This window comes from Heloderma suspectum, chromosome 2, assembly GCF_057233095.1.
Source record: "Heloderma suspectum isolate Gila_16-S chromosome 2, 16-S_ref, whole genome shotgun sequence".
Lineage (NCBI taxonomy): Eukaryota > Metazoa > Chordata > Lepidosauria > Squamata > Helodermatidae > Heloderma > Heloderma suspectum.
The window spans coordinates 159,252,540-159,276,680 of NC_139459.1; the positions used below are offsets into that span (position 1 = coordinate 159,252,540).

The following is a 24,141-nucleotide window of genomic DNA, read 5'->3' on the forward strand; positions in this document are numbered from 1 at the left end:
CCGTTATTCCGTGTCCTGCACTCTGGGATGATTGAGAAGAGATCCTGGCCTTCCTCTGTGTGACAACCTTTCAAGTACTTGAAGAGCGCTATCGTATCTCCCCTCAGTCTTCTCTTCTCAAGGCTAAACATGCCCAGTTCTTTCAGTCTCTCTTCATAGGGCTTTGTTTCCAGTCCCCTGATCATCTTTGTTGCCCTCCTCTGGACCCTCTCCAGTTTGTCTGCATCCTTCTTAATGTGTGGTGCCCAGAACTGGACACCAGATGAGGCCTAACCAGTGTTGAGTAGAGGGGAACTAGTACTTCCCAGGATTTGGAAGCTATGCTTCTATTAATGCAGCCCAAAATAGCATTTGCCTTTTTGGCAGCCACATCACATTGTTGCCTCATATTCAGCTTGTGATCAACAACAATGCCAAGATCCTTCTCATTTGTAGTGTGGTTGAGCCAAGTACCGCCCATCTTGGAACTGTGCATTTGATTTCTTTTTCCTAGGTGCAGAACTTGGCATTTATCCCTATTAAATGTCATTCTGTTGTTTTCTGCCCAGCGCTCCAGTCTATCAAGATCACTTTGAATTTTGTATCTGTCTTCCAAAGTATTAGCTATCCCGCCCAGTTTTGTGTCATCTGCAAATCTGATCAGCATTCCCTGCACCTCCTCCTCCAAGTCATTAATAAAAATGTTGAAGAGCACTGGGCCCAGGACTGAGCTCTGCGGTACCCCACTTGTTATCTCTCCCCAGTTTGAGAAGGTCCCACTGATAAGCACTCTTTGAGTCCAATTCTGTAGCCAACTGTGGATCCACTGGATCGTTGTTTCATCTATCCCATTTTGAGCTACTTTGCTCATCAGGATATCATGGGGCACTGAAGTCGAGGTATATTATGTCCACAGCATTCCCACGGTCCACAAGGGAGGTTACTTGATCAAAAAATGAGATCAGATTCGTCTGGCAGGACTTGTTTTTGACAAATCCATGTTGGCTTCGAGTAATCACGGTATTGTTTTCAAGGTGCTTCCAGATGGATTGCTTTATCATCTGCTCCAGAATTTTCCCAGGGATTGATGTCAGACTGACTGGTCTGTAGTTCCCAGGTTCCTCCTTTTTACCCTTTTTGAAGGTAGGGACAACATTAGTCCTCCTTCAGTCCTCTGGCACTTCCCCTGTCCTCCATGATTTCTCAAAGAGAATAGGCAGTGGTTCTGAGAGTTCTTCTGCCAGTTCCTTTATTACTGTAGGATGAAGTTCATCTGGCCCTGGAGATTTGAACTCATTCAAAGTAATTAGGTGTTCCTTGACCATATGCCTATCGATCTCAAGCTGCAATCCTGCCCCTTCAGCCTGTACTTCGCCTTTGCCGGGGGGGTCATAGACCCTCTTTTGGGAGAAGACTGAGCCAAAGCAGGAATTGAGCACTTCTGCCTTTTCTTTGCCATCTGTTATTGTTTTGCCATCCTTATTTAATAGCTGAAACACCATTTCTTTCCTCTGTCTTTTACTATGCATGGAGCTGAAGAAAGCTTTTTTATTGCTTTTAGCATCCCTCACTAACCTCCACTCATTTTCAGCTTTAGCCTTCCTGACGCCATCCCTGCAATTCTGTGCTACCTGCCTGTACTCTTCCTTTATTACTTGGCTGTCAGGGGGCCCTAGCTGGCCTATTTCAGTCTACTCCAGTAGCCAACTCCAGACACAGACAAAGGATTCTTTTCAAGGCCTTATTCCTTTTACAACTTAATAACTCTATCACCAGCGACTAAGCTATGAACAGCAGAATAACCTACGCCCCGGGTTGGAAACAGTTGGTCCCCGTTTGAACGAGAATCACTTGCAGACCCTGAACTTATGGGCTAGGGAGAGTCCCTCCCCTTTTCCCTTGGGTCCTCTGGACGCGACCGTTGCTTGCGTGCCAAACGGATGCTACGCCTCCATAGCTCATCGCTCTTTGCGTCTGCGTCGAGCATCCAGCCAGCCCTCCTCCCGCGCTCTTTCACTCCCAGGACCGCAATCTATGTCTGGAATGTCGGCAAGAGGAATCTCTGCCAGCTGCAGGGCCTGGGAGGGATGAGCGCGCTCCTCTCCCACGGATGGCTGTTCCTCCTCAGAATCAGAACTGCTCTGAGGTTCTATGGGCTCAGTGTCCACCCTGACATCATCCCTGCTCCCATGAGGCCCCCCCCCAGGCTTGTGGGGGTACAGCTGGTGGAAACGCCTCAGCAGCAATGGAGCATGTACAGATTCCGTGGGCTCCCAGGATCGCTCATCTGGCCTGTACCCCTTTTAGTCCACCAGGTATTGCAGGTGTCCGCAAGGAAGGCGGGAATCCAGAATCTCTGCGACTTCAAACTCCTCCTCCCCCTCCACCAACACTGGCGGCGGGGGGGGGGACCGGTCGAGTGATGAGGGTCACCAGAAACCAGGGGGGACAGCAAGGACTGATGAAAAACAGGATGGATCTTCATGGCGGGGGAGAGCCAGGCGAAAAGCAACAGGGTTAATCTGGGCAATAATTTGGAAAGGCCCCATGCAACGAGGCGCGAGCTTCCTTGCGGTTGAGTGAGAGGGGAGGTAGTGGGTGGACAACCAAACCCAGTCTCCCGGTTGCAGAGATGGACCCGGCTGGTGCCGTCGGTCCGCAGAGGCCTTGTAGGCTGTCTTGGCTTGCTTGAGGGTGTCCCGTAAGAGGTGGTGTACCGCTCTCAACTCCTCTAAAAAGTCATGGGCCGCTGGCACCGAAGAGGGAGGTAGGGTGGACGGGAAAGCCTTGGGGTGGTAACCAAAATTGGCAAAAAATGGAGTTTGGCGGGTGGAAGTATGGCAGGCATTGTTATAAGCAAATTCCGCGAAAGGCAGCAAGGAAAACCAGTCATCTTGCTGGTAACTGACATAACAGCGCAAATATTGCTCCAGAGTCGCATTGGTGCGCTCGGTCTGACCGTCCGTCTGTGGATGGTGGGTGGAGGAAAGACGGAGCGTCACATGTAGAAGCCCAAGTAGCTCCCTCCAGAAATGGGCAGTGAATTGGGCCCCCCTATCCGAAATGAGACTCTCGGGCCATCCATAGAGGCGGAAAACATGCACCAAAAACAGCTCTGCCATCTCCCTGGCTGTGGACAACCCAGAGCAGGGGATGAAATGGGCCATCTTAGAAAACAAATCCACCACCACCAGAATGGTGGTCTTACCGTGTGAGGGAGGCAAGTCAGTGATGAAGTCAAGGGAGAGCAGTTTCCAAGGTCCTGAGGGGGTAGGCAGGGGGTGATGCAAGCCTGTGGGCTTGCCTGAGGGGGCCTTCACATGCTGGCAGGTTGGGCAGGAGGCGACATAGGACTTGACATCCTGACACAGACGAGGCCACCAAAAATCCTGCGTCACTCTGTGCAGGGTCTTGGTGACGCCAAAATGCCCAGCTGTGGGGGAGTCATGGCACTGATGGAGGACCTTCTCATGGAGGGGTCTAGAAGGCACATAGACCCGGCCGGAATGGTAAAGCAGGCCACCTCGCAAAGAGAAGGCGGTAGGGTGGTGGGGGACAGAGGCTAGCCCCAATTCCTCCACCCTTGTGCGAACAAAAGCATCCTGAGCCTGTGCAGAGTGAAGGAGCTCCTCCCAAGAGTGAGGCACCGCAGCTGCTGCCAGGCTCTGGGGGGGAAGAATCAGAGAAGGGGGGGATTTCCCTCACCCCCTGGCTGGAAGTCCAGCTTGCGAGAAAGAGCATCCGCTTGTAGGTTGTCGGAGGCCTTCACATGGCAAATCTTAAGGCAGAACCTTCAATTTTTGTGAACCGCCCAGAGAGCTTCGGTTATTGGGCGGTATAGAAATGAAATAAATAATAATAATAAAATAATAATAAGAACCGGGGGGAAAAAAGCGACCACCTAATCTGTCTCTGGTTTAAGGCACAGGCTGTCTGAAGATGTTCGAGGTTGCGATGGTCAGTTCTAACTTCGACTGGGTGCTGTGCCCCCTCTAGAAGATGACACCAGGTCTCCAAAGCGGACTTGATGGCCAACAGTTCCTTCTCCCAGATGGTATAATTCCTCTCAGACATGTTCAGCTTCCTGGAGTGGTAGGCACAGGGTTGCAACTCGCCGCCCGCCCGATCTGGTTGAAAAAGCACCGCCCCCACCGCAAAGTCAGAGGCATCAGTTTGCACTACAAAAGGTCTCCTCGGGTCGGGATGTAACAGGATCGGGTCAGAACTGAAAAGCCTCTTAGTTGGGCAGATGCCGTCCAATGAAAAGGAGATTTCCTGCCCTTAAGGAGGTCTGTGAGAGGAGATGTCAGCCGAGCAAAGCTGGGCAGGAACTTTCTGTAAAAATTTGCAAAACCCAGAAAACGTTGCAAGTCCTTCTTGGTGGATGGAGCCTGCCAGGAGAGGACAGACTGGACCTTTGCAGGATCCATCCTGATTCTGTCAGCTGAGATAATGTAGCCAAGATAGTCCAAAGAGGTTAGGTCAAACGCACATTTCTCCAGCTTGGCAGACAGATGGTTCTCGCGGAGGCGCTGGAGGACGGCGGAGACATGATGCTGATGGGCATGGGGGTCCTCAGAAAATATAAGTAAATCATCGAGATATACAATGAGGAAAGTGTCCAAATAGTCCCGGAAGATGGCATTCATAAAATGCGAAAACATGAGGGGGGTGCAGGCGAGCCCAAACGGCATCACTAGGTATTCATACGCTCTGTACTGGGTTCTGAAAGATGTCTTCCACTCATCCCCCTCCCAGATGCGATTGTAGGTGCCACGCAGGTCCAACTTTGTGAGAATCTGGGCTCGCCCCGGGTGCTTCAGCATCTCAGGTATGAGGGGGAGGGGGTACTTGTCAGGGATGGAGACCAAATTGAGGGCTCTATAGTCATGCACTGGGCGGAGTTCTCCAGATCGTTTGGCAACAAAAAAGGTAGGGGCGCAGGCGGGGGAGGAGAAAGGGTGAATGAAGCCACATTTGAGATTTGTGTCCAAAAACTTGCGCAGAGCTCGAAGTTCCAGCTCCGACATCGAATACAGCCGGCCAATGGGGATGGTCGCCCCCGGAATGAGGTTAATAGCACAGTCAAAAGGGCGGTGTGTGGGGGAGCTGGTCGGCCTCCTTCTTGTCAAAAACATCCCGAAAAGCTGCATACTTCTCTGGGAGGATGACGGTAGCTGAAGAACTGCCAGAAACAGACGAGGAGGGAGAGGAAAGGGTTAAGGCCTGGACTAGGACAGGCGCCTCCTCCGGAAGGCAATGCTCCCAGCAGTAGGGAGACGCAAACTCCACCTGCTGAATCCCCCAAAAATCTTAGGATTATGCTTAGAGAGCCAGGAAACACCCAGCACAATTAGGTACAGGGGAACCTTGGCCAAGTGAAACTGAATCTGCTCAACATGGGACTGGGTGCGCAGAGTGAGTGGAACTGTAATACGGGCCACCGCGCCCGAACAGAGAGGACACCCATCAGTCTCCACTGCCAAGGGGGCAGGAAGGGGCAGGGTAGGAATCTTGTGGAAGAGAGCGGATGTTTCATCCATGAAACTGGTCATATCTCCAGAGTCCACTAAAGCTAGGGCTTCCACCCCACCCCACTGGGGGAAGCGTAGGTGAACCAGCAATAGCAGATGGGGGAGTTGCGGAAGACACCCACCCAGTGGGGAACCGACCCCCAAACTGGAGGCCCCCAACAGGCTTGGGGGGCAGTCTAGTCAGGCCTGGGGACAAGGAGGAGGAGGAGGGGGAAGGAGGGGGAGGCAGAGGAGCTGCGGATCTAATGTGGCAGGTCTTAGCGAAATGGCCCAGTTTTCCACACTGAAAGCAGTGGCACTCAGCTCGCCGGCGCTCAAGTTCCTCTGGAGGCAGCGGGGCTCAGGTAGCCCCCAGCTGCATCGGGGTCTCCTCCACCCCCACCGCAGGGGTGGGGGGTGGGGGAGGGGGCAGGAAACGTGGGGGAATGGGAGGAGGGAAATCTCGGCCCCCAGCACCCTGCCAGGTCTGCCGGTGCCCCTCCAGCCGACTATCTATCTGGAGGCAGGTCTGGATGAGGTCCTCCAAAGTCAGTGGGCTGGGCGTGCGCGCCAACTCGTCCAAGATCTCGTCGTTTAAACCGTCCAAAAACTGAGCCACCAGCGCGGCATCATTCCACTGTAAATCCTGCATCAGCAAGCGAAAAGTTGTCGCATAGCTGGAAACTGAGTCCTTGCCCTGCCTGAGGCGGCGAATCTCCCGAGAAGCCATCTGCGTACACAGGGGGTCACCAAAAAAACAGGCCATCGCTGTCATGAAACCTTGATAGTCCCCGAGCAGGGGGTCATTAGCGAGAAGGAGTCCCGAAGCCCATTTAGCGGCCACGCTGGAAAGTAGGTTAATGATGAAGCCCACATGAACCTGTTCCGTCAGGAAATCCTCAGGTCGAAGGTGCATGTACAGCTCCGATTGGGCCCTGAAAATCTGAAAAAGTCCCTTCTCCCCAGAAAACTTCTCTGGCAAGGCCACTCGGCACTTGCGGCGGGGGGGAATCGGAGGTGGCGGGGGTTGAACCGCAGCCTGTAGATTCTGCATGGCAGCCATCAGTTGAGCCATTTGATCACGGAGAATCTGGTTCTCTTGCACCAGAGCCTGCACCGTCGGGTCTCTGGCACCCTCCATTTGGCAGTAGGGTGCGAGAGAAAGAGAGAAAAAAAGAGGAACAGGGACCAAGCTGTCAGGGGGCCCTAGCCGGCCTCTTTCAGTCTACTCCAGTAGCCAACTCCAGACACAGACAAAGGATTCTTTTCAAGGCTTTATTCCTTTTACAACTTAATAACTCTTAACACCAGCGACTAAGCTATGAACAGCAGAGTAACCTATGCCCCGGGTTGGAAACAGTTGGTCCCCGTTTGAACGAGAATCACTTGCAGACCCTGAACTTATGGGCTAGGGAGAGTCCCTCCCCTTTTCCCTTGGGTCATCTGGACGTGACTGTTGCTTGCGCGCCAAACGAGCGCTATGCCTCCTTTCCGCGCCCTCCATAGCTCGTCGCTCTTTGCGTCTGTGTCGAGCATCCATCCAGCCCTCCACCCACGCTCTTTCACTCCCAGGACCACTATCTATGTCTGGAATGCCGGCAGGAGGAATCTCTGCCAGCTGCAGGGCCTGGGAGGGATGAGCGCGCTCGTCTCCCACAGATGGCTGTTCCTCCTCAAAATCAGAACTGCTCTGAGGTTCTATGGGCTCAGTGTCCACCCTGACATTAGCCTTCTTTCCACTTCCTATATGTGTGCTTTTTTGTTTTCAGGTCATCTCCAAGCTTTTTGTGAAACCAAATTGGCTTCTTCTGTTGTCTTCCTCCTTTTCTCCTTGTTGGAATTGTTTGTAATTGTGCCTTGAGAATTTCCTTTTTTAAAACCTCCCACCCATCTTGGACTCCCTTTCCCATTAGCATCGCTTGCCATGGGACCTTACTTATCACTGTTCTGAGTTTATTAAAATTAGCTTTTCTAAAATCCAGGGTACACGTCTGACTACACTCGGCTTTTGCTTCCCTTAGAACCAAGAACTCAAGTATAACATGGTCGCTTTCCCCCAGAGTTCCTGTAAGTGCTACTTTATCCACTACGTCATCTCTGTTGGTTAGGCTCAAGTCAAGGAGAGCTGATCCTCTAGTTCCTTCCTCTACTTTCTGTAGGAGGAAGTTATCTGCCACACAAGTCAGGAATTTCCTGGAGAGGCCATGTTTTGCAAAATGTGTCTCCCAACAAATATCGGGGAAATTGAAGTCCCCCATTACTACTACATCATGCTTCCTTAAAACATTGGGTATTTGCTTTTCAAAAGTTTCATCCTCGTCTTCTCCTTGATTGGGTGGCCGGTAGTACACTCTGACCATCAGGTTCCTTTTATTCTTTGCTCCATTTATTTTGATCCAGATGCTCTCGATGGGGCTACCAAGCTCATCCTCCTGTATTTCTGTGCAGAGATATGTATTTTTCACATACAGTGCAACCCCATCTCCCTTTCTGTTCCTCCTGTTCTTTTTGAACAAGTTATATCCTTCAATTGCTTTATTCCAGTCATGAGAGTCATCCCACCAAGTCTCAGTTATACCTATCAACTCATAATTTCCCTCCTGTATTAAGAGGTCAAGTTCGTTCTGTTTGTTTCCCATACTCTGGGCATTAGTATATAGACATTGAAGACCATGTGCTTCATAGTCTGGCTTTCTTCCTACATGTGTCTGAAGACTATTATTGGGCGCTATTAGAGCTGTTCTCTCTGTTGCAGTGCATGAGCCTTCATCCATTGTTACCCCCAACCTTACGTCTCCCTTCACCGTAGGATTCAGTTTAAAGCCCTCCTGATGAAGTTCTTCATGCTGTGGCCAAACACATTCTCCCCAGCCTTTGTGAGGTGCAACCCGTTCCTTGCCAACAGGCCATCTTCCAGGAAGTATAGCCCATGGTCCCAGAATCCAAATCTCTCTCGTCGGCACCACCTTCGTAGACAGTCATTCACCCGGAGTATTTTTTGTTCCCTGTCTATCCCTCTTCTAACTAGTGGAAGTATGGATGAGAAAACTATCTGGGCCCCAAAGTTCTTGAGTTTCCTTCCCAAAGCTTCAAAGTCTGATGTGATTTCTTCATTGCTCTGCTTGGCGGTCTCATTTGTTCCCACATGGATGAGAAGGGATACCTGTCAATGGGCTTTATGAGTGCAGGCAACCTTTCAGTCACATCTCTAATCCATCCTCCCGGGAGACAACATACGTGGCAAGTCCACGGGTCTTCGCGACATACTTACGCAGCAAGGAGTCTCCCACTACTGCCACTCTTCTCTTCTTCTTGTTGTAGGCCTGGGTTTCCTCGCCTCTGTTTGACTGACCTTCAGCCTCTTGCTTACTCTCATGTAGGTTCCCCTGTGATTCTTCCTCTGCAGACTGTCCTCCAGTCTCATCCGCAAGTACCTGGAATCGGTTCCACAGCTCCACTGCTTCCATTGGTGCAGAGTGGCGTCTAGTTCTTCTCCTCCTGTCACCCTTTTCCAAGGAGTATCCTCTACTCCATTTTTCTTCACCTCAGCATTTCCCACTTCTGCCTCATCTTGCTGTTGGTCTTCAAGCTTCTGGTCTTCCCTTTGCTGCTGTAGTTCCCCCATTCTGTCCAAGAACTCTTTGTGTTCTCTTATTCCCCGGAGGGTCGACAGTCGCCGCTCCAGTCCACTTACTTTTTCTTCCAGCAGCGTGATCAACTTGCACTTGTTGCAGGTGTAGGCCATGTTGTTTTCAGGCAAGAAAACAAAAATTGCACACACCTTGCAGGTCACCACCACTGGAGAATCCTGTCCTTCCATTGCCTCTTTTCCCTTTTTGTGTCTAGCTTTGTGATTGTTCTAGACTAGCCTGTGCCTGCTCCTCTACTCAGTAGAGGTTAAAAGCAGAGTCCCACTGGTGTGGAAGTGTGTGTTACAAGACAAATAAATGAAAAAAAAATAGTTAAAAAAGAAAAAAAATGTTAGGGGCCTCCCCCTTGACCTCCCCTGGCCAACTCCTGTTTGCTCCTCCTGTCCGCTCGCTCTGGTCGCTCGCTCTCTGGGAGCTTGCTTGCTTCTGTAGTCCCTGGACCAGCTGGAGCAGCTTGCTTGGCTCTGCTCTGCCGAGCTGGGAGGCGGGAAACAGACTGAAGCCCCCCCCACTCAGCTGCTGGGAGTACTCAGGCCACACACCCTGAATTCAGTTGGAGCTCTCAGAAGCACCTGGTGAGCTCACAGCCAATCAGAAGGATAAAGGTCAGCCCCGTGGGCTTCCTGCAGCCCACTTACCTCTTAGCCTCTGTCTCCTTTATCTTCTTTGTCTCCTTTGTCTCGCTCTTAGTGTTTGGAGAGCTCTTTCATTCTATTTGCAACTCACAGCTTTGTTCTGAACCACTCCCCATTTGTTTGTGTGCCATTCTGGCTGATGGAAAGGGCATCCAGTGTCTCCACAGCAGTTTATGAAGTGAGTTGTATCAACTATACAACCAACTTGCTTGCCTTCTGGATCCTGAAAATATCCACACCCACTCAACCAGAGCCATGGCACAGTCTACTGCTTCCCTCTGGAGCATGCTATTCCCACAGCTACTTCCATCAAACACTACCGCGTGGATGCTAGAGCACATGCAGATGCAGTCTTTGCCCAGGTGGTCCTCTATGGTTTTGGCATGGCATCTCCCTCCTTTTGGTGAATTTTTCTTATCAGTCACCCATGTGTGTGAGTTAGAGAGACCACAAAGAAGGAGGATAGATTGCTTACCTGTAACTTCTTCAAGTGGCCATCTGTGAATTCATGCAACTTGCCCTCCTCCCTGCCTCTCCTCCCCACTTCCATGTCTCAGTCTTGATTTTGTTCCTCTGCTGCAGCAGACTGGGAACTGAGAGGGAAGGTGGGAGCTGCACCCTGGAGCATGCGCAGGGGAGAGTGCGCGGGCTCCTGCCAAAGCTCTGCTCAGCTCTAGAATGTTCCAAATGATGCTCTGCACAGGCACAGACCTCATGTGTGTGAATTCACAGGTGAACACTCAAAGAACCACAGTTACAGGTAAACAACTCTTTAGATAAGGGTACACAGAACCTTTACAGATAAACAGATTATATTCCTCATTTACACTGATCTAATGCCATTATCACTGAAGAGGTTTCTGTTAGGTTCGGGAGACCATAAGCAAAATCAGAATCTAGTAGGGATGTCAGAGAATTTCACCATGAATCTCAGGGAGGCCGAATGCCAGCGCATTCGGCCCCCCGAAATTGGTGGCGAAACGGTCTGCCCCCCCGCCCCCCCGGGACAGGACTTACCTTGGGCAAATCTCCCTGGCGGCGGCGGCGGCGGCTCCGGCAGCGGTTCGGTGGCGGCGGCTGCGGCGGCCGGTCTTCCGACCAGCTGCCGCCACCGCCATTTCCAAGTTAAAAAAAGAAAAGTGATAGGCTACGTAAAGATTTACGTAGCCTATCACAGCTAGATTTTTAAAAAATACCGTGATAGGCTACGTAAATGTTTACGTAGCCTATCACGGCTGAGTTAAACAAAAAACAAAAAAAACGCGCATATGCAAATGGCGGCGCCCATGGGATGCTACGCTATTTGCGTTCCCCTTATTTTCTCCGTAGTCTACGTAAATGTTTACGTAGACTAGACGTGCCAAAATAAGGAACGCAAATGGCGGCGCCCATGGGCGCCGCCATTTGTGTACGCGCGGTTGTTGTTGTTTTTTTAACTCAGCCGTGATAGGCTACGTAAACATTTACGTAGCCTATCATGGCTGACTGCAGGGATGCAAATGGCGGCGGCTATGGCCGCCGCCATTTGCAGACCCGGCCGGCCAGGATTCGTGGTGGGTGGGACGGGGTGCCTCACCCCCGGCCAGAATTTCGGGGGAGGAGGGACGGGGCGCCTCCCCCCCAGCCAGAATTTCGGGGGGGAGGGACAGAGCGCTCCCCCCCCACCGCAAATCAAATTTCGTAAAAGGTAAGTGACTTTCGTACATCCCTAGAATCTAGATCAGAGGTGGTCAGGCTTCAGGCTTCTAGAATCTACTTTGTTTTTTATTAGAACCTGAAGATTTAATAGAACCTGAAGCTTGGTACAAAAGACATTAACATCAAATCAAAGAATTCTGATCCCTGGAATTTGTTCTTAACTGAACCGAGTTCACATTTCTTCCACACGAAAATCCACTCCTAGTCATCCGCACACCCCAGCTTTCTTCATTTCAGCAGTATAATTGGGGGTGGGGGCAGTCATTTTGCTATTGCTATTGTTAAATAATTGGGAGTCAGAAATCTTGGCTGATCTGCTTCAAATCAGCCAGAGAACTACCACTAGATCCTGATCTACCTTTTGCCCATCCCTGATCTAGATCACAGAGCAAAACTGTCTCTAGGCTCTCTTCTCATACTTGAGTGTTTATTTTTTCGTTTTTTGAGCAAAGTGGGAATAGTAACAAAGTTGTTTTGTCACTACCCCACACTGGCTCGTGGTTTAAAAATATTCTACAAGTAAATGTAGATGTCTTATAGTCTTTCCAATACAAGTTATTAATAGGGGAACACGGATTGCTGCTCCTCTTGTTTGGTGCTCATTGTCGCCCTCGGCTAGACAGGGTGTGTCAACAAATGGAACAACGGGACACGGGGAGCTGCCTTATCCTGAGTCAGACCACTGGGACATCTAGCTTAGTATTGTTGACACTGACTGGTGGTGGATCTCCAGGGTTTCAGGCAGGAGTTTTTCCAGCTTTACCTGGAGCTGCTGGGGATTGAACCTGGGCCCTATCATGTGTTCTAGAGCTATGACTGCTATAGCCAAGAGTGAAAGAGCTGGATCCTGGCCACAGGACTTCTTCATCTGTAGTTTAGACCTGATGATCTGTCATCATCAGGCTCAGCCACGTGCCAGGTCAGCCATTTCATAACTCTCTGGAGGTGAGATCACCTGTGTTCTGACCCATGCTTCTTTCCACACAAATAGGGGTAGCTTGAGAGGGTGGCAAGGGACTCTGAGATTGGCAAAGGGCCAACTTCTTCATCAGGGCTGCCATTCTGACATTGCATGGAGCACCCAAGAAGGTCAAAGGCAACATGAAAGGATTCTTGGTTTGAAAACCCTGGATCTTCCAGAATATGTGGAGCTCATTGAGGGTACCTTGCTTACAATCCCACAAGCTGGCTTTTACCAATTTAATCTAACAAACATCAGAAAAGGGAATAATAATAACAATAACAATAATAATACAATTAATTTCAGACCATCTGACTCACTTGGCTGAACTGAAGAATTTGAAGTAAACCTAATCTAGTTCCCACTGATGTCCAAGAACTGGCTTTCAAGAACTCTTAGCTGGTGGTTTCTTGAGTGACAAAAATGTGATGAAGGGCTTTGAAAATGTAAGGGTTGGTTGAGGAACCCGTGATTGCAGTTAATGTACATGAGGCTTGTACAACTGAATGATCACTTACTTTAAAAGCACTGATGTTGTTTGTGATGATTAAAAATTAGTGCCTTTTAATGCAATTGATGTACTATCACTTCAAGTCTCTTCTTGCCTGCAGCTTTTAAGGTGGTAACAGCACTATCTGTTGGATTGGATATATCTTTTATTCCATGAGTGGGAACACCCCATGAGTGGAGTTCTGCTCAGAATCCTCCCTCCAGCAGAACAGGAGAGAGGCATTTTTGCTGATTCCCCCTCCCTCTGCAGCCCAGCACCACCTTCCTCCATTCTCCAGCAGGTCTCCAACCTTCTGGAGCAGAGTTTGGGAGGACACGGGACTGCAAAGGAGGAATGGATCAGCAAAAATCAACTCCTTTCCCATTCTACCCGTGGGATTCCTCCACTGGCTCAGAAGCCTTCTACAGAAAGAAGAAGCCATTCTGTCTGTGGGAGGCTTATGTTGGATCCAACCTACTGTATTTAGTCATTAAAAATCCTGGTGGGATTACATCCTATAAAACCAACACTCTGAGGATTCCAGGTTGTCTATGCTCCTTGCTTTGTTCAATAGGAAATAATAGTGATCAACTCTTGGGAATGGAGTTGTGGATTGACATATATCCCAGCTGCTTATCTTTTATGTTCAGATATGGTGCACACAATCCCATCCATGTCCTACTTGTACAGAAATTCCAACAGGTTTTTTAAGAACCACAAGTGAGACCTTGTTTTCACTTTTTATCCAGCGGGCAAGCTTATTATATTTCTCTAGGAAGCTTGGATCCTTACCACCTCCTGACTCCCCCCACATCCAAACTTCCCAACCAAATTCTAGATTCTTGGATACCTGGGCATGTCTAAACCCGCTGTGTTAATTAATTTGAGAGCAGTAACATACCAACTCTGGGACAGGAGAGCAAAAAAGGATTAAAGCAGTCTAAGCAGTGGCCAGCTAAGAAATGTTTGTAACTGGTGCAAGGGAAAGCCATCATAGGGCAGGAGTTATCCAAGGCACTAATGTAGAAAAGCACAGCTCTCATGTGGTCACAGATCAAATAGCGATAGCCTGTAGAAGAGAAAGAGAGTGCAGATAAGATTATTTGAATATGCAGAAGCCAAGCTGGGGGTACTATTAGTGCACTTCCACAATTGCTATCAACTTGGTGGATGGAGTGGTATTGATAGTGATTGTCGTCGGTTTTATTGTATTTGCTTTTATTAGGTATGCCACCTTGACAGCTTTGGCTATAGGGCAACTCATACACTAAATAAAAAAAAATAAAAAAATAAATTCTGTATGCAGAACCAGAGGTGACAATTATTCCAGATTAACAAAATAAGTGTGTAAACATGTGAATGCATCCTAAGGCTAATCACAGGGGCCTAATTTCTATGAAGTTTCCTAACTTCAGGGTGCTTCCAGATATCAGCTTTTCCAGTGTTGGTAGTTGAGAAGCAGCAGCAGCACCCAGGTCATCTAGGCTGGGCTGAGGTCTTGTGCCATATTTTCCCCACAGCCTTTTCTGCTGCTGTGCTGGCGCAGCAGAGATGGGGGGGGGGGGTTGTGCGGGTGGCGAGAGAGAGTCTAGCAGGGGCCGTGTCAGTTCTGCAGCCGGAGCAAGTGGAAGGCTCTGCTCCCTGCTGCAACCAGCACCTGCTGCTGAAGGGTGCTCGCTTTCAGCTCACCATGATAGTCGGTCACCATCACTGGGCTGACCCTGAATGCTTAACGCCAAAGGAGGGTGGGGCACAACGTCCCTGCTCTACCACTAGGAGTTTCGTGTCAAGATTATATTGTTTTGTTAACCTCCAAGTGAGTGTAAGAGGCCGAAAAAGACTAGCTCGCTAGTGACAGTAGTCATAGGGGAGATGCAAATGAGAGCTGGGTTGGTCCTTTGAAAGACCTGCAGTGAAAGGGAGGGTGACGGAGAGTTGGCAATATGTCTCTAGGCTTGCTGTGTTTTGCCACTGATGTGTGTGTACCTCTGAGAGGATAGGAGAGGGATGAAGATCATGAACTGGCTTTTATATATGACTAGCAAAAAAAACATTGACAGCATTCCTCAGGATAGGGGAGAAGGGGGAGAGAACACCCTGGCCCACATCAGGCGATCACTGAGGGAAGACCATTGCCTTGCACATATAGGACTTATAGAGGGGCCATCTGATATATTCTACACTGTTCCTTCAAAAACTGACAATGACAAGTGGCCAGGTGAAAAGTAGCCAAGAACCATTCCTACCAGACAATATGAAATGGGGACATCCAGGCTGATCTCTGCCTCCATTGATATAGTAATCAATGTGGCCCACAGGTATCTGGATACCAAAATCTAAAAGAAGACAATGACAAGGACTGACTACAAATTGCAAGGCCTCCTTCAAAAACCCTCCTTCAAAAATCCACAGGCATGTGTGTCCATATATTTCTGCGTGTGAGGGATTCTGTCAGAAAGAGGCATTTTTCATAAGGAGGCTCCAGAATCCTCTTCCCAACAGTGACCATACAAATAAAACAAAGGCAATAGTTATGATATTGACCAACACCAAAATGCTACTATGTTTTTTAATCGTTTTTATGTTCTGAAATTTTTGTAAACCGCCTTATTTGGTTTCAGAAGGATGGTATAGAAATACAATAAAAACACTGCGTATACTACTGTTTTAAAAAATGGACACAATTACTAATAAGCAGATTATGTGGTGCTGCAAAGAATGCTGTGAATGACTGGGATATGACTGGATATGATCTTCTCACTCAAAGGTGCTTGCCATAAGAGCAGGAGCATACCCCTGAAAATGGCCTCGTCATGGCAAATCATTCTCCTGCCCTAACCCCAGCTGTCACAGGTACAGTATGCAGTGTGTGAATCCTGCCCATTAAGTTGTGAGTCTCGACATGCCTCACAAACAAGAGAGCTGCACCAATCCACAAAAGAAATAGAAGAAAGCATCAAAGGTGCTATAGAAGATAGCTGTAGAAAATTGGCTGAAAGTATGCTGGTTTTACACATTATAGGATTCCTTCTAAAAAATGATAATGGGAATAACTGCTGGATCAATGTGTGTATCTATGTATTTTTTGTTTTGCATTATCCTTGAAAAAGAGCAGCAAGTTCAAAATGTATTTGATAATTTTCTAAAAATTAAGCCAGCTCCCTAGAACATTTGCAGACACTTCCTTGTCGCTTCTTTGTTTTCTGCCAGCTCTCTCTCAAAACCCATGTGGCTCTAGGCTTTATCCCCTTCATGTTTACTGCATTTGCCTGCACTAATCCCTTCCTACCCTTTTCTTACTTTCCCCTCCCTCTGTTCCCCCCCCCCACTCATTGCTTATTTTATATTGTAAGCTGCTTGGTGGCAGGGAACCATCTATATGTTCCCTGTGAGGCACAATGTACACTGATGGCCTTATAAACGTGAATAAGGAAGAGTAGTAATCTTCTATACCCATCCTGCCAGGAACATAGAGTGGGAACGCAGAAAGGAAAATGACAAAGTGAGGACTCTGATTTGAGAGCTGAGACCTCCTGCATGTTAAACCAGAGTGGAGGAACAATCCACCATGAGGAACTGACCATTTTTGCTGGTATCTTCATAAAACCTATAACGTGCTCTAGCTCCCAACATTGCAAGGGGGAGGGCAAACAAAGGGTTAGGGAAACATAAGTAGAGCCATGCTGGATCAGACCAAAGGCTGATCTAATCCAGCATTTTGTTCCCACAGTGGCCAACCAGATGACCCAAAGGGAAGCTCACAATTGGATATGAGTGCAATAGCATCCTCCTGCTCATGTTGCCCAGCAACTGGTATTGAGAGGCTGGAGGTAATACACACCCATGACTAGTAGCCACTGATAGCCTTATCCTCCATAAACCTGTCTAATCTCCCTTTAAAACCACCCCAGTTGGTGGCCATCGCTACATTGTTAGCAAATAGCTTGGTTTTAGAGTAAACCGAGGCCTGATCTACATGGGGAATATATTGCGGTGTTACTGCGCCTCACAGACGGTCATGACACATGACGTTTCCCCCCAATCTATACAAATCCCAAATTTTCTTGCCATAAAAACCACAGTTTTGCAAAGTCCTTTTGTGACAGATATTTCCTTTACTCTGACTTCCCTGCATTTTGGGAGTTGAGTGTGTGCTAAACTTGCCGTACTACTCCAGGGGGAGGAGGAATGACTTCAGTGGGGTGGGCAGCTGGGGAATGGAAATTGTGTCAGCGAAGGGTGCACACAACAAGAATGGGTTAACTCTTCTCATGGAGGAGAGGACCAAGGTTGTTGTTTTTTAATAGTATTTGCTAATGTGCACTTGTGGAGGTGTGAATCTGTGAATAACACACACATCTCACATGGCTCTGCTCTCCCTCTGTCTCTCTTTGCCTTGCCCAGTGAACTGAAGAGTGAATGCAATGCTGCTTCCCCTCCCCCTGCCTTTGGAAAAAAAAAGTTTGGAATGTCTTTTCAAGCCTTCCCCATTCTATCGTTTGTCCTTTTTATTTTCTTGCTTCAAGGAACAACTAGCTGAAAACATGATATACATGTCTACCCAAAAGTAAATCACATTGTCTTCAGTTGTGATTACTCCTGGGAAAGTCAGCACAGGAGAGAGGGGTGGGAAATTGGGAATTGCTTTTGGGATGGCTTTAAAAAAAACCCCAACCTCTGCTCATTCCCCACATTGCACCTCCACATAAGCTTAATGGATGTACAAAAAGACAAGAAGGAAACTTGTTGACGTTGTGAGACTCCACCTACATTTAGCCAAATCAATGTGGTTTAAGATTATGTTTGCTTCAGGAAAGCAGGATTTATACCAAGTCTCACCACATTAATTGGTTACGTGTGTTATGGGAGGAGTAAATGCGAATTTAAGAAAATGTGGTTTTGAACTGCATCGGCATCGGAAGATAACTCTGTTTAGATTGGGTCCAAACAGACCCCATCCTGGCCAGAGAACAGTAAGCCTGGTGCCTTTCACCTCTGATCTCTGGGAGGTGGGAAAACATAGACTAAGGGATAAGCCTAAACAGCTATGTTATATATGCAAGGCTAGATAAGGCACTATCAAATTCTAATCTAACCTATAATTGCACAAATGCCCCTAAGCAGGAGAAGGGGTGAAACTGAGCACCATATGATGTCTGACACGCAGAGTGAGAGAATATTGCGAAGTGTTATGAATAGGTTTTCTGAACATGCATCATTGAGATAGCCATCTCCACAAAGTATTCCTTTTATATTGGGAACAGCTTTTGCAGAAAGGCTGATCATCCTTTGTCTTGGGACAAACACAGCCATTGCCAGCACATAAACAAGTTTTGGAAGTCTTTAGTTGGCGTGTCATACTGGCTGCGGTGTCAATTCTTTTGTGAAAAAAGTATAAGAAGTTAGGTTTTTAGTAGCAAGGTGTGCCATATTTCAGATCGATACCAAGCCATTGTTTGGCAGGCAAACGCTATCTGCCCTCCCCAGAGGTACAGGCGGGTGCTCAGGTCTCTAATGGATTTGCTACCCAAGCTTCAGGCTGGGTAAACATGAGGCAAGCACACAAATCCGTGTGTATACAAGCTCTGGGTACCTGCAGACTTGCAAACTACAGTGAGTGAATGCAGGGTGTAGCCAGATCACAACCCTTCCCTATTAGCTTAGCTTTTCCTTTCACTCACCCTGCCCTCATTGTCCCCTTTCTTTCCCTATTCCCATGAGTGCTAGGGATTCCACGCTACCAAATCCCCTCCTTCTTGTACTATTATCCCAGTCTACTCCTTCCCTTGCAGTGCATGCATGTCTGCAGCCTTGTTTTCAGTTACAGAACTGCCCTTGCTGAGAATGTAGCTAATTTCCCCACAATAAAGTACAATTCTCATAGAAGGTGTACAGGTTCATCATTAGTATGATGCTTATGTTTAAACTGCTCTACCAAATTAATTTCCCCAAAATCAGCTTTTGCATTTTAAGTCCATCTTTGTAATCAATAAATGCATCAAGTGGCTTTCTCCTACATATCGTGTGTGTGTGTGTGTGTGTGTGTATCCTTTGGATGGAATCTCCTCTCCTCTATGACCAATGTATAAAGGTCCTTTGGGTTTAGCAAATGTGTGTCGGTGAGAACATGGGCAAGGGTATGCATGTGTCTGCACAAAAGGGAGCACGTTTGGCAACAACATCTTGTGGTAGTGAATTCTGTAGTTTAACTATGATCTATGTGAATGAATCCTTCTTTTATCTGCCCTGAGTATCCCAGCATTCAGCTTCACTGGGTGACCCTGGCATAATATTGATGGAAAACACACAACCAGCTTACTGTCTGTATCTGTGTGAATGGCTTCCACAAAGAGAGCATCCCCAGGATCCAGGCGCTCTTCGCGGCTAGCTCGCGTGTATTTGGGCCCAGCAGGATCCAGACCTGGAACAGGATGAAGAAACTGTGGACATACTACAGTACCCTGCACCCTGTAATTAGTCCCACCCTGGGACTTAGGAGGTAGAGCCTGGGCTGGGTGGTGGCTGTTGGAGCAGAGGACCAAGATAAAAAAAGAGGAAGGGGCTCTCCCATTTCTTTTTCTTGAATGTAGCTCAGGAAGCTGAGACAATCTGGGTCAGAAAACAGCTTAACCTCAAACAAATTGCAATAAAAGCATTTCTTACACAAAAACGCTCAGTAAAATGTGCTCTGTATCTCATTTCTTCTTTCCATTGTATTGGCAAACCTGCAGCTTTAACATTATTAAGAATAAATGAAATCTAGTGCAAGACCAGCCAATTGTTTTGCCAACAAGGCATACCAAAAGAAGGATGAAGGAAGCTGAAGAGGAAGGTGTCACTTCTCACTGACAGTTCTGGGGAAACAAATTCATTGAGATGGAGAGCCAAATGACACGTGATGGAAGTAATGTGTTTAAATGATCATGTTTAACCTAGCTGCCTTTATTGTGGATAAAAAGCAGCCCCAAGGATCCTGATCTGGATTGGGGCCCCATGCTGAAAGCTGCTCTCTCTTGGCTGCTCTTCATCCCCAAAAGCACTGTTGACTACAACAGCACCTTCAAGGGCAGAAAGCAGGCAACTGGGGAACAATTTTCACAGGACCCCAATCCAGATCAGGAGTACATTCTGGATCAGGGTTCCGAGACTGCTTTTTCTCCAAATAAAAGCTCTGTATAAGGAGCACATTACAGATGGGGGTGCAGCTGCTGCATTTTCTCCAAAAGGAGAGCCATCAGGTTAAGCATGTTTGTTTAAACATTTGACTAATGTCACACGTCGTTTGTCCCTAAGCTTACTGCAGGAGAAGCTAGCAACTGCGACATCAATTGTGTAGCCACAATGGCTTTCACAAATGCCATTAGTCTTTGGTGTCATAGCTTGAGAGTGCATTTGCAAATAATAAACTGGAAAGGATGCACATTGCCACCAGATGAGTGGGGCTGAAAGTATACAGAGAAAACCAATGGACCAGTAAAAACCACTACCAGAGCATCTTCTGAAAGTAGTTCACTAGAAATGTGAAATAGGGTATGAAACAAGGCTCATTACCCCATTAGCATAGTCTTTGTCTCTGCAGTCTGCATGGAGTAGCTAAGAAGTTCAGAGGCAGTGTGAGAGAATGGGCACATCCCTTGGTTTCTGGCTCCTAAGATTTAAATGTAATTTCTCCTTCTGGAGGAAGTGGGTCTAAGAAGCACGCAAACACCACAATCCCTTACCTGTCTACCATGAAATAAGCCCTTCTATGTCACTCCCAGCTAAGCAGACATAGCATGGCAGCTTAAAACTCTTTCAGGTCAAGCCCTGAGGCATGGCAACTTTATGACAGATGAACAGCAGCTCGGGAGCCCTGTAAACACAGCTTATGCAAACAATCTTCCTTGCTGCAGTGTGGTGCCCTCCAGATGTCTTGGACTACAACTCCCATCAGATCAGCCAGCATGACCAATGCTAAAGGATGGTGGGAGCAGTAATCCAAAACATCTGGAGGGCACCAGGTTGGGGGAGATTGCCATACTGTGTGTCTCCCCTTCTCCACAGCTGGAAAGTCCATGGGGCAGAATGGCTGTGCTTTGCCAAGGAGGAGGAGCTCTAGCCTTCGGGACTTGGACCCTTCCCTTTTCTGTGCCTGCAAAACTGACTATGGAGCCTCACAGGAGTAAGAAAACCCAGTGTTCAAACCCCTTCCTGCTGTGGAAATGTATGCACTGTCTGATGGTAGTCTTCCTTCTGCTACTCTACTATGATCTGGTGGAAAGACGAAGGCATTGGGCTGAGCTTTGAATTTGTTTACAGCTTTTTAATTTGTTGGGAAAATCAAAGTTCCCTGAAGCAAAGAAATGCCACCCATCTACTCCCTGACTTAACACAGAACTGCAAACTTCAACATTCTGTAAATTATACTACAAGCAAAATGGATGTTTCCTTTAGTCTCAATGCATATAAGAAGTTTTGTTTTGAGAAGACTAGGAGTTTGGCATGCTTGCAAAGTTCTGAGCCTTTTGCCTTTCCTTACCAGTAATCCTTCCCAGGCGGCCTTCATAGAAATGGCCCACCAGACCCCCAACGTGTGCTCCAAGGCTCACCCCAATAAGGTGGATGGATGTTTCTGGCACTCCCATGGCCTGAAGGTTCAGAAAGTCAGAAATTATTCATGAAACTTCAGTCTTCCCTTCTCAAAGCCCTCCCAGTATCTGTTTGGTTTAGGAGACCTGATCTAATCCCAGGTATCCCAGCAAGCTGCTACTGAAGTTAAACACAGATTGCACGAAGCTTCATATTTTTCCCTTTCATTCCCTTTTTACTGGATTATTCTACATAAATGGGAGATAAAAATGAAGGCTGCTTTAAACAGTGGAAGCTGTCTAGCACCTTGGATAGCTCCTTTAGAGTTCTGGCTGGTTCTGACTGAAACCTGGAATGGAATGCAACCCCACCAAAATTGGAGCCACAAGCCTCCACTGGGTTTAAAATCAGCTATGTGGCACTGGCAGCCCTGATTGTTTCCCACCAACCTCACTATCATATTGTTTACTAATGGTTCGAATATACAGAGTTGACTTGAGATCAGTAAGATGCAGTGTGAAAATATTACAGAGTGGAATACTGTAATGTGGGCCATATTGTTAGGCAGTATAGAGCAAGCTGGTTTGATAATGAGAAAATAAGACATTTGTTGATGGTAGCATTTTCTTTACTAATTGTGCAGAGGAATAATAGGATGAGAGGAGGTCAGCAGAACTCCTATGCCTTTAGTTGTGTGAAGGACAGGATTTGGCCAGGGGTAGCTTGTCATGTAGCAGTGAGAAAGCTGCACCTACTGAAATCTTCTCTTTTTCAAGATACATTTTTGTTCTAATTCCTTGAAGGATGTGATCCTATGGATAAGCCTTGTGGCATACAATGGGATTTGCTTCCTATACATGCAGAGAATCCAGCTGCAACATACTTCTCTTTTATAATACCATGGATAAATTTGTCCAGGACGTGGTGATACAATTTTTGTCTTGTTCCTTAATAATCTCTTCCCTACTTTCATCTGTATATCTTCCTAGCTTTTAGTAATAAATGACAAAGTGCCCATCGCTATGACAGCCCATATTGGGGTGAGTAAGGAAAAAAGAGGGGGAATGAGGGGGCTCCTATAAGGGGAAGCTGTCTAAGGTATGTGAACTCTGGGCTGTGTAGCTTAAAAGTAGGTAGCAGCTAGTGCATAAGGGTAAGCACTTGAGTTTGGCTGAGAAACCTGAAATCAGCCAAATATGTTCCTGCTTCCTTTTATCCATCAGGAGGTAAACAGTCACATTTTGCACTAGCTCAGAGTTATCTTCAGGGACATCCCCATGTGGAACATATGGCATTAGTTGAACGTAGAGGTTACAAAAGCATGGATCAGCATGGCAAAGTCCCTTTTTAAAAAGGGGCAATGTTGCTACAATAGATGCAGCGTGTGTGTGTGTGTGTGTGTACACACACACACGCACACACTGAATAAAGGATCCATTTGGCATTTTTTTTCCCCTGGAGAGGAAGAAACTACCTGAGCTGTCTTGGATTCAATGCCTTCTCCTACATTTTTGCCAAATTCCCAAACTCAGAAGCACATTTCCACCTACCAGCAATGTGCGGATAAACCTGGATATTTCCAGACCCAGCTTCATAACATTTTCCACCGCAGTGTGATAGGCTGCTGTGGCTCCATGGACCCAGTCAACAGCAATTACATTGGCTTGAGTTGCCTGCAGCAAGCGCTTGACCAGCTTATCTATCCAGGAGGGCTTTGTGCCAAGTGCCCTGAAAAGAGGCAGACAGAAGCGAGTGAATGCATGAAGTTACTTCCCCCTGCAAGGTATGTGACTCCGTAAGGTTTGGCATCCAACAAATAAGCTGACTCCAAATTTACTAACCAGGACAGATGAACGTAACGCCTAATCTCAGATGTAGCAGGTGGCCTTTTTGTGCCAGTTCACTGCCCCACACCATTCCCATGCCCACAAATGGCACTCATAGTGAAACACATGCCACAGGAAGATGCAATGATGTGAAACCAAGGAGGTAAAATGAAAGTGTGAGACTTGTAGGTGAAAGGCATATAAATGTAAAAGGCAGGAGTTAGATAATTATGGGTTTTGAAAGTTCCCAAATTCTGAAATTGGTTAATATATATGCACTAGAGACATTTGTACCTGAATTGGAACTAAATCCCTTGACATAAAACCTGTATCTGGTTCAAAATAAGTAGTTAAATAACAGGAGGTCGGAACATTCTTTCAAGAGAAGCAGGAAAGGGCATCTCTTTTTCTCTCCTCTGTACTTAAGGAAGCAGAAAAAAGAGACTGTGCTTCCCAAGTAACCACTGTAGAACAGACAGGAGCAGGAGAAAGGATTCCAGGATTAATACTTATCCCATCTCCTGCATTTACTTTGACCCCCATGAAGATGGAGGTTCATTTAACTGTCATAGCTAGTAGCCTTTGATAGAAATTTCTGCCATGAATTTGTCGAATCTTGGATGATAATAGGATGCCAACTTGGATCTTGAAGATATGTTGTTGTCAGGGTCTCTATCCCAGCATAACCTGACTGCTAGTGTGATCCCACAGTTAACAAAGTTTGGCTGGTGCAAGCGCCACAAATGAATGGTGGTGGTGGGCATTTGTCAAGACCCTAAACTCCCTCAGACCCCTTTCTGCCTCCTCAGCAATGGCCCTGT

At 47.4% G+C, this 24,141-nt stretch overlaps 1 protein-coding gene across 1 annotated transcript in view; it reads right to left on the bottom strand.

Annotated features, from left to right (window-relative positions):
* PLA1A (phospholipase A1 member A) overlaps positions 1–24,141 on the bottom strand; it is a 65,880-nt gene that overhangs the window by 12,539 nt on the left and 29,200 nt on the right. Inside the window, exons 3-7 of the mRNA XM_084835399.1 lie at positions 23,045–23,222; positions 21,445–21,553; positions 19,246–19,347; positions 15,173–15,262; positions 13,828–13,995 (exon numbers count right to left, since the gene is read on the bottom strand). Coding sequence (XP_084691525.1) covers positions 13,828–13,995; positions 15,173–15,262; positions 19,246–19,347; positions 21,445–21,553; positions 23,045–23,222 — 647 coding nt within the window. The remainder of the gene's footprint in view (positions 1–13,827; positions 13,996–15,172; positions 15,263–19,245; positions 19,348–21,444; positions 21,554–23,044; positions 23,223–24,141) is intronic.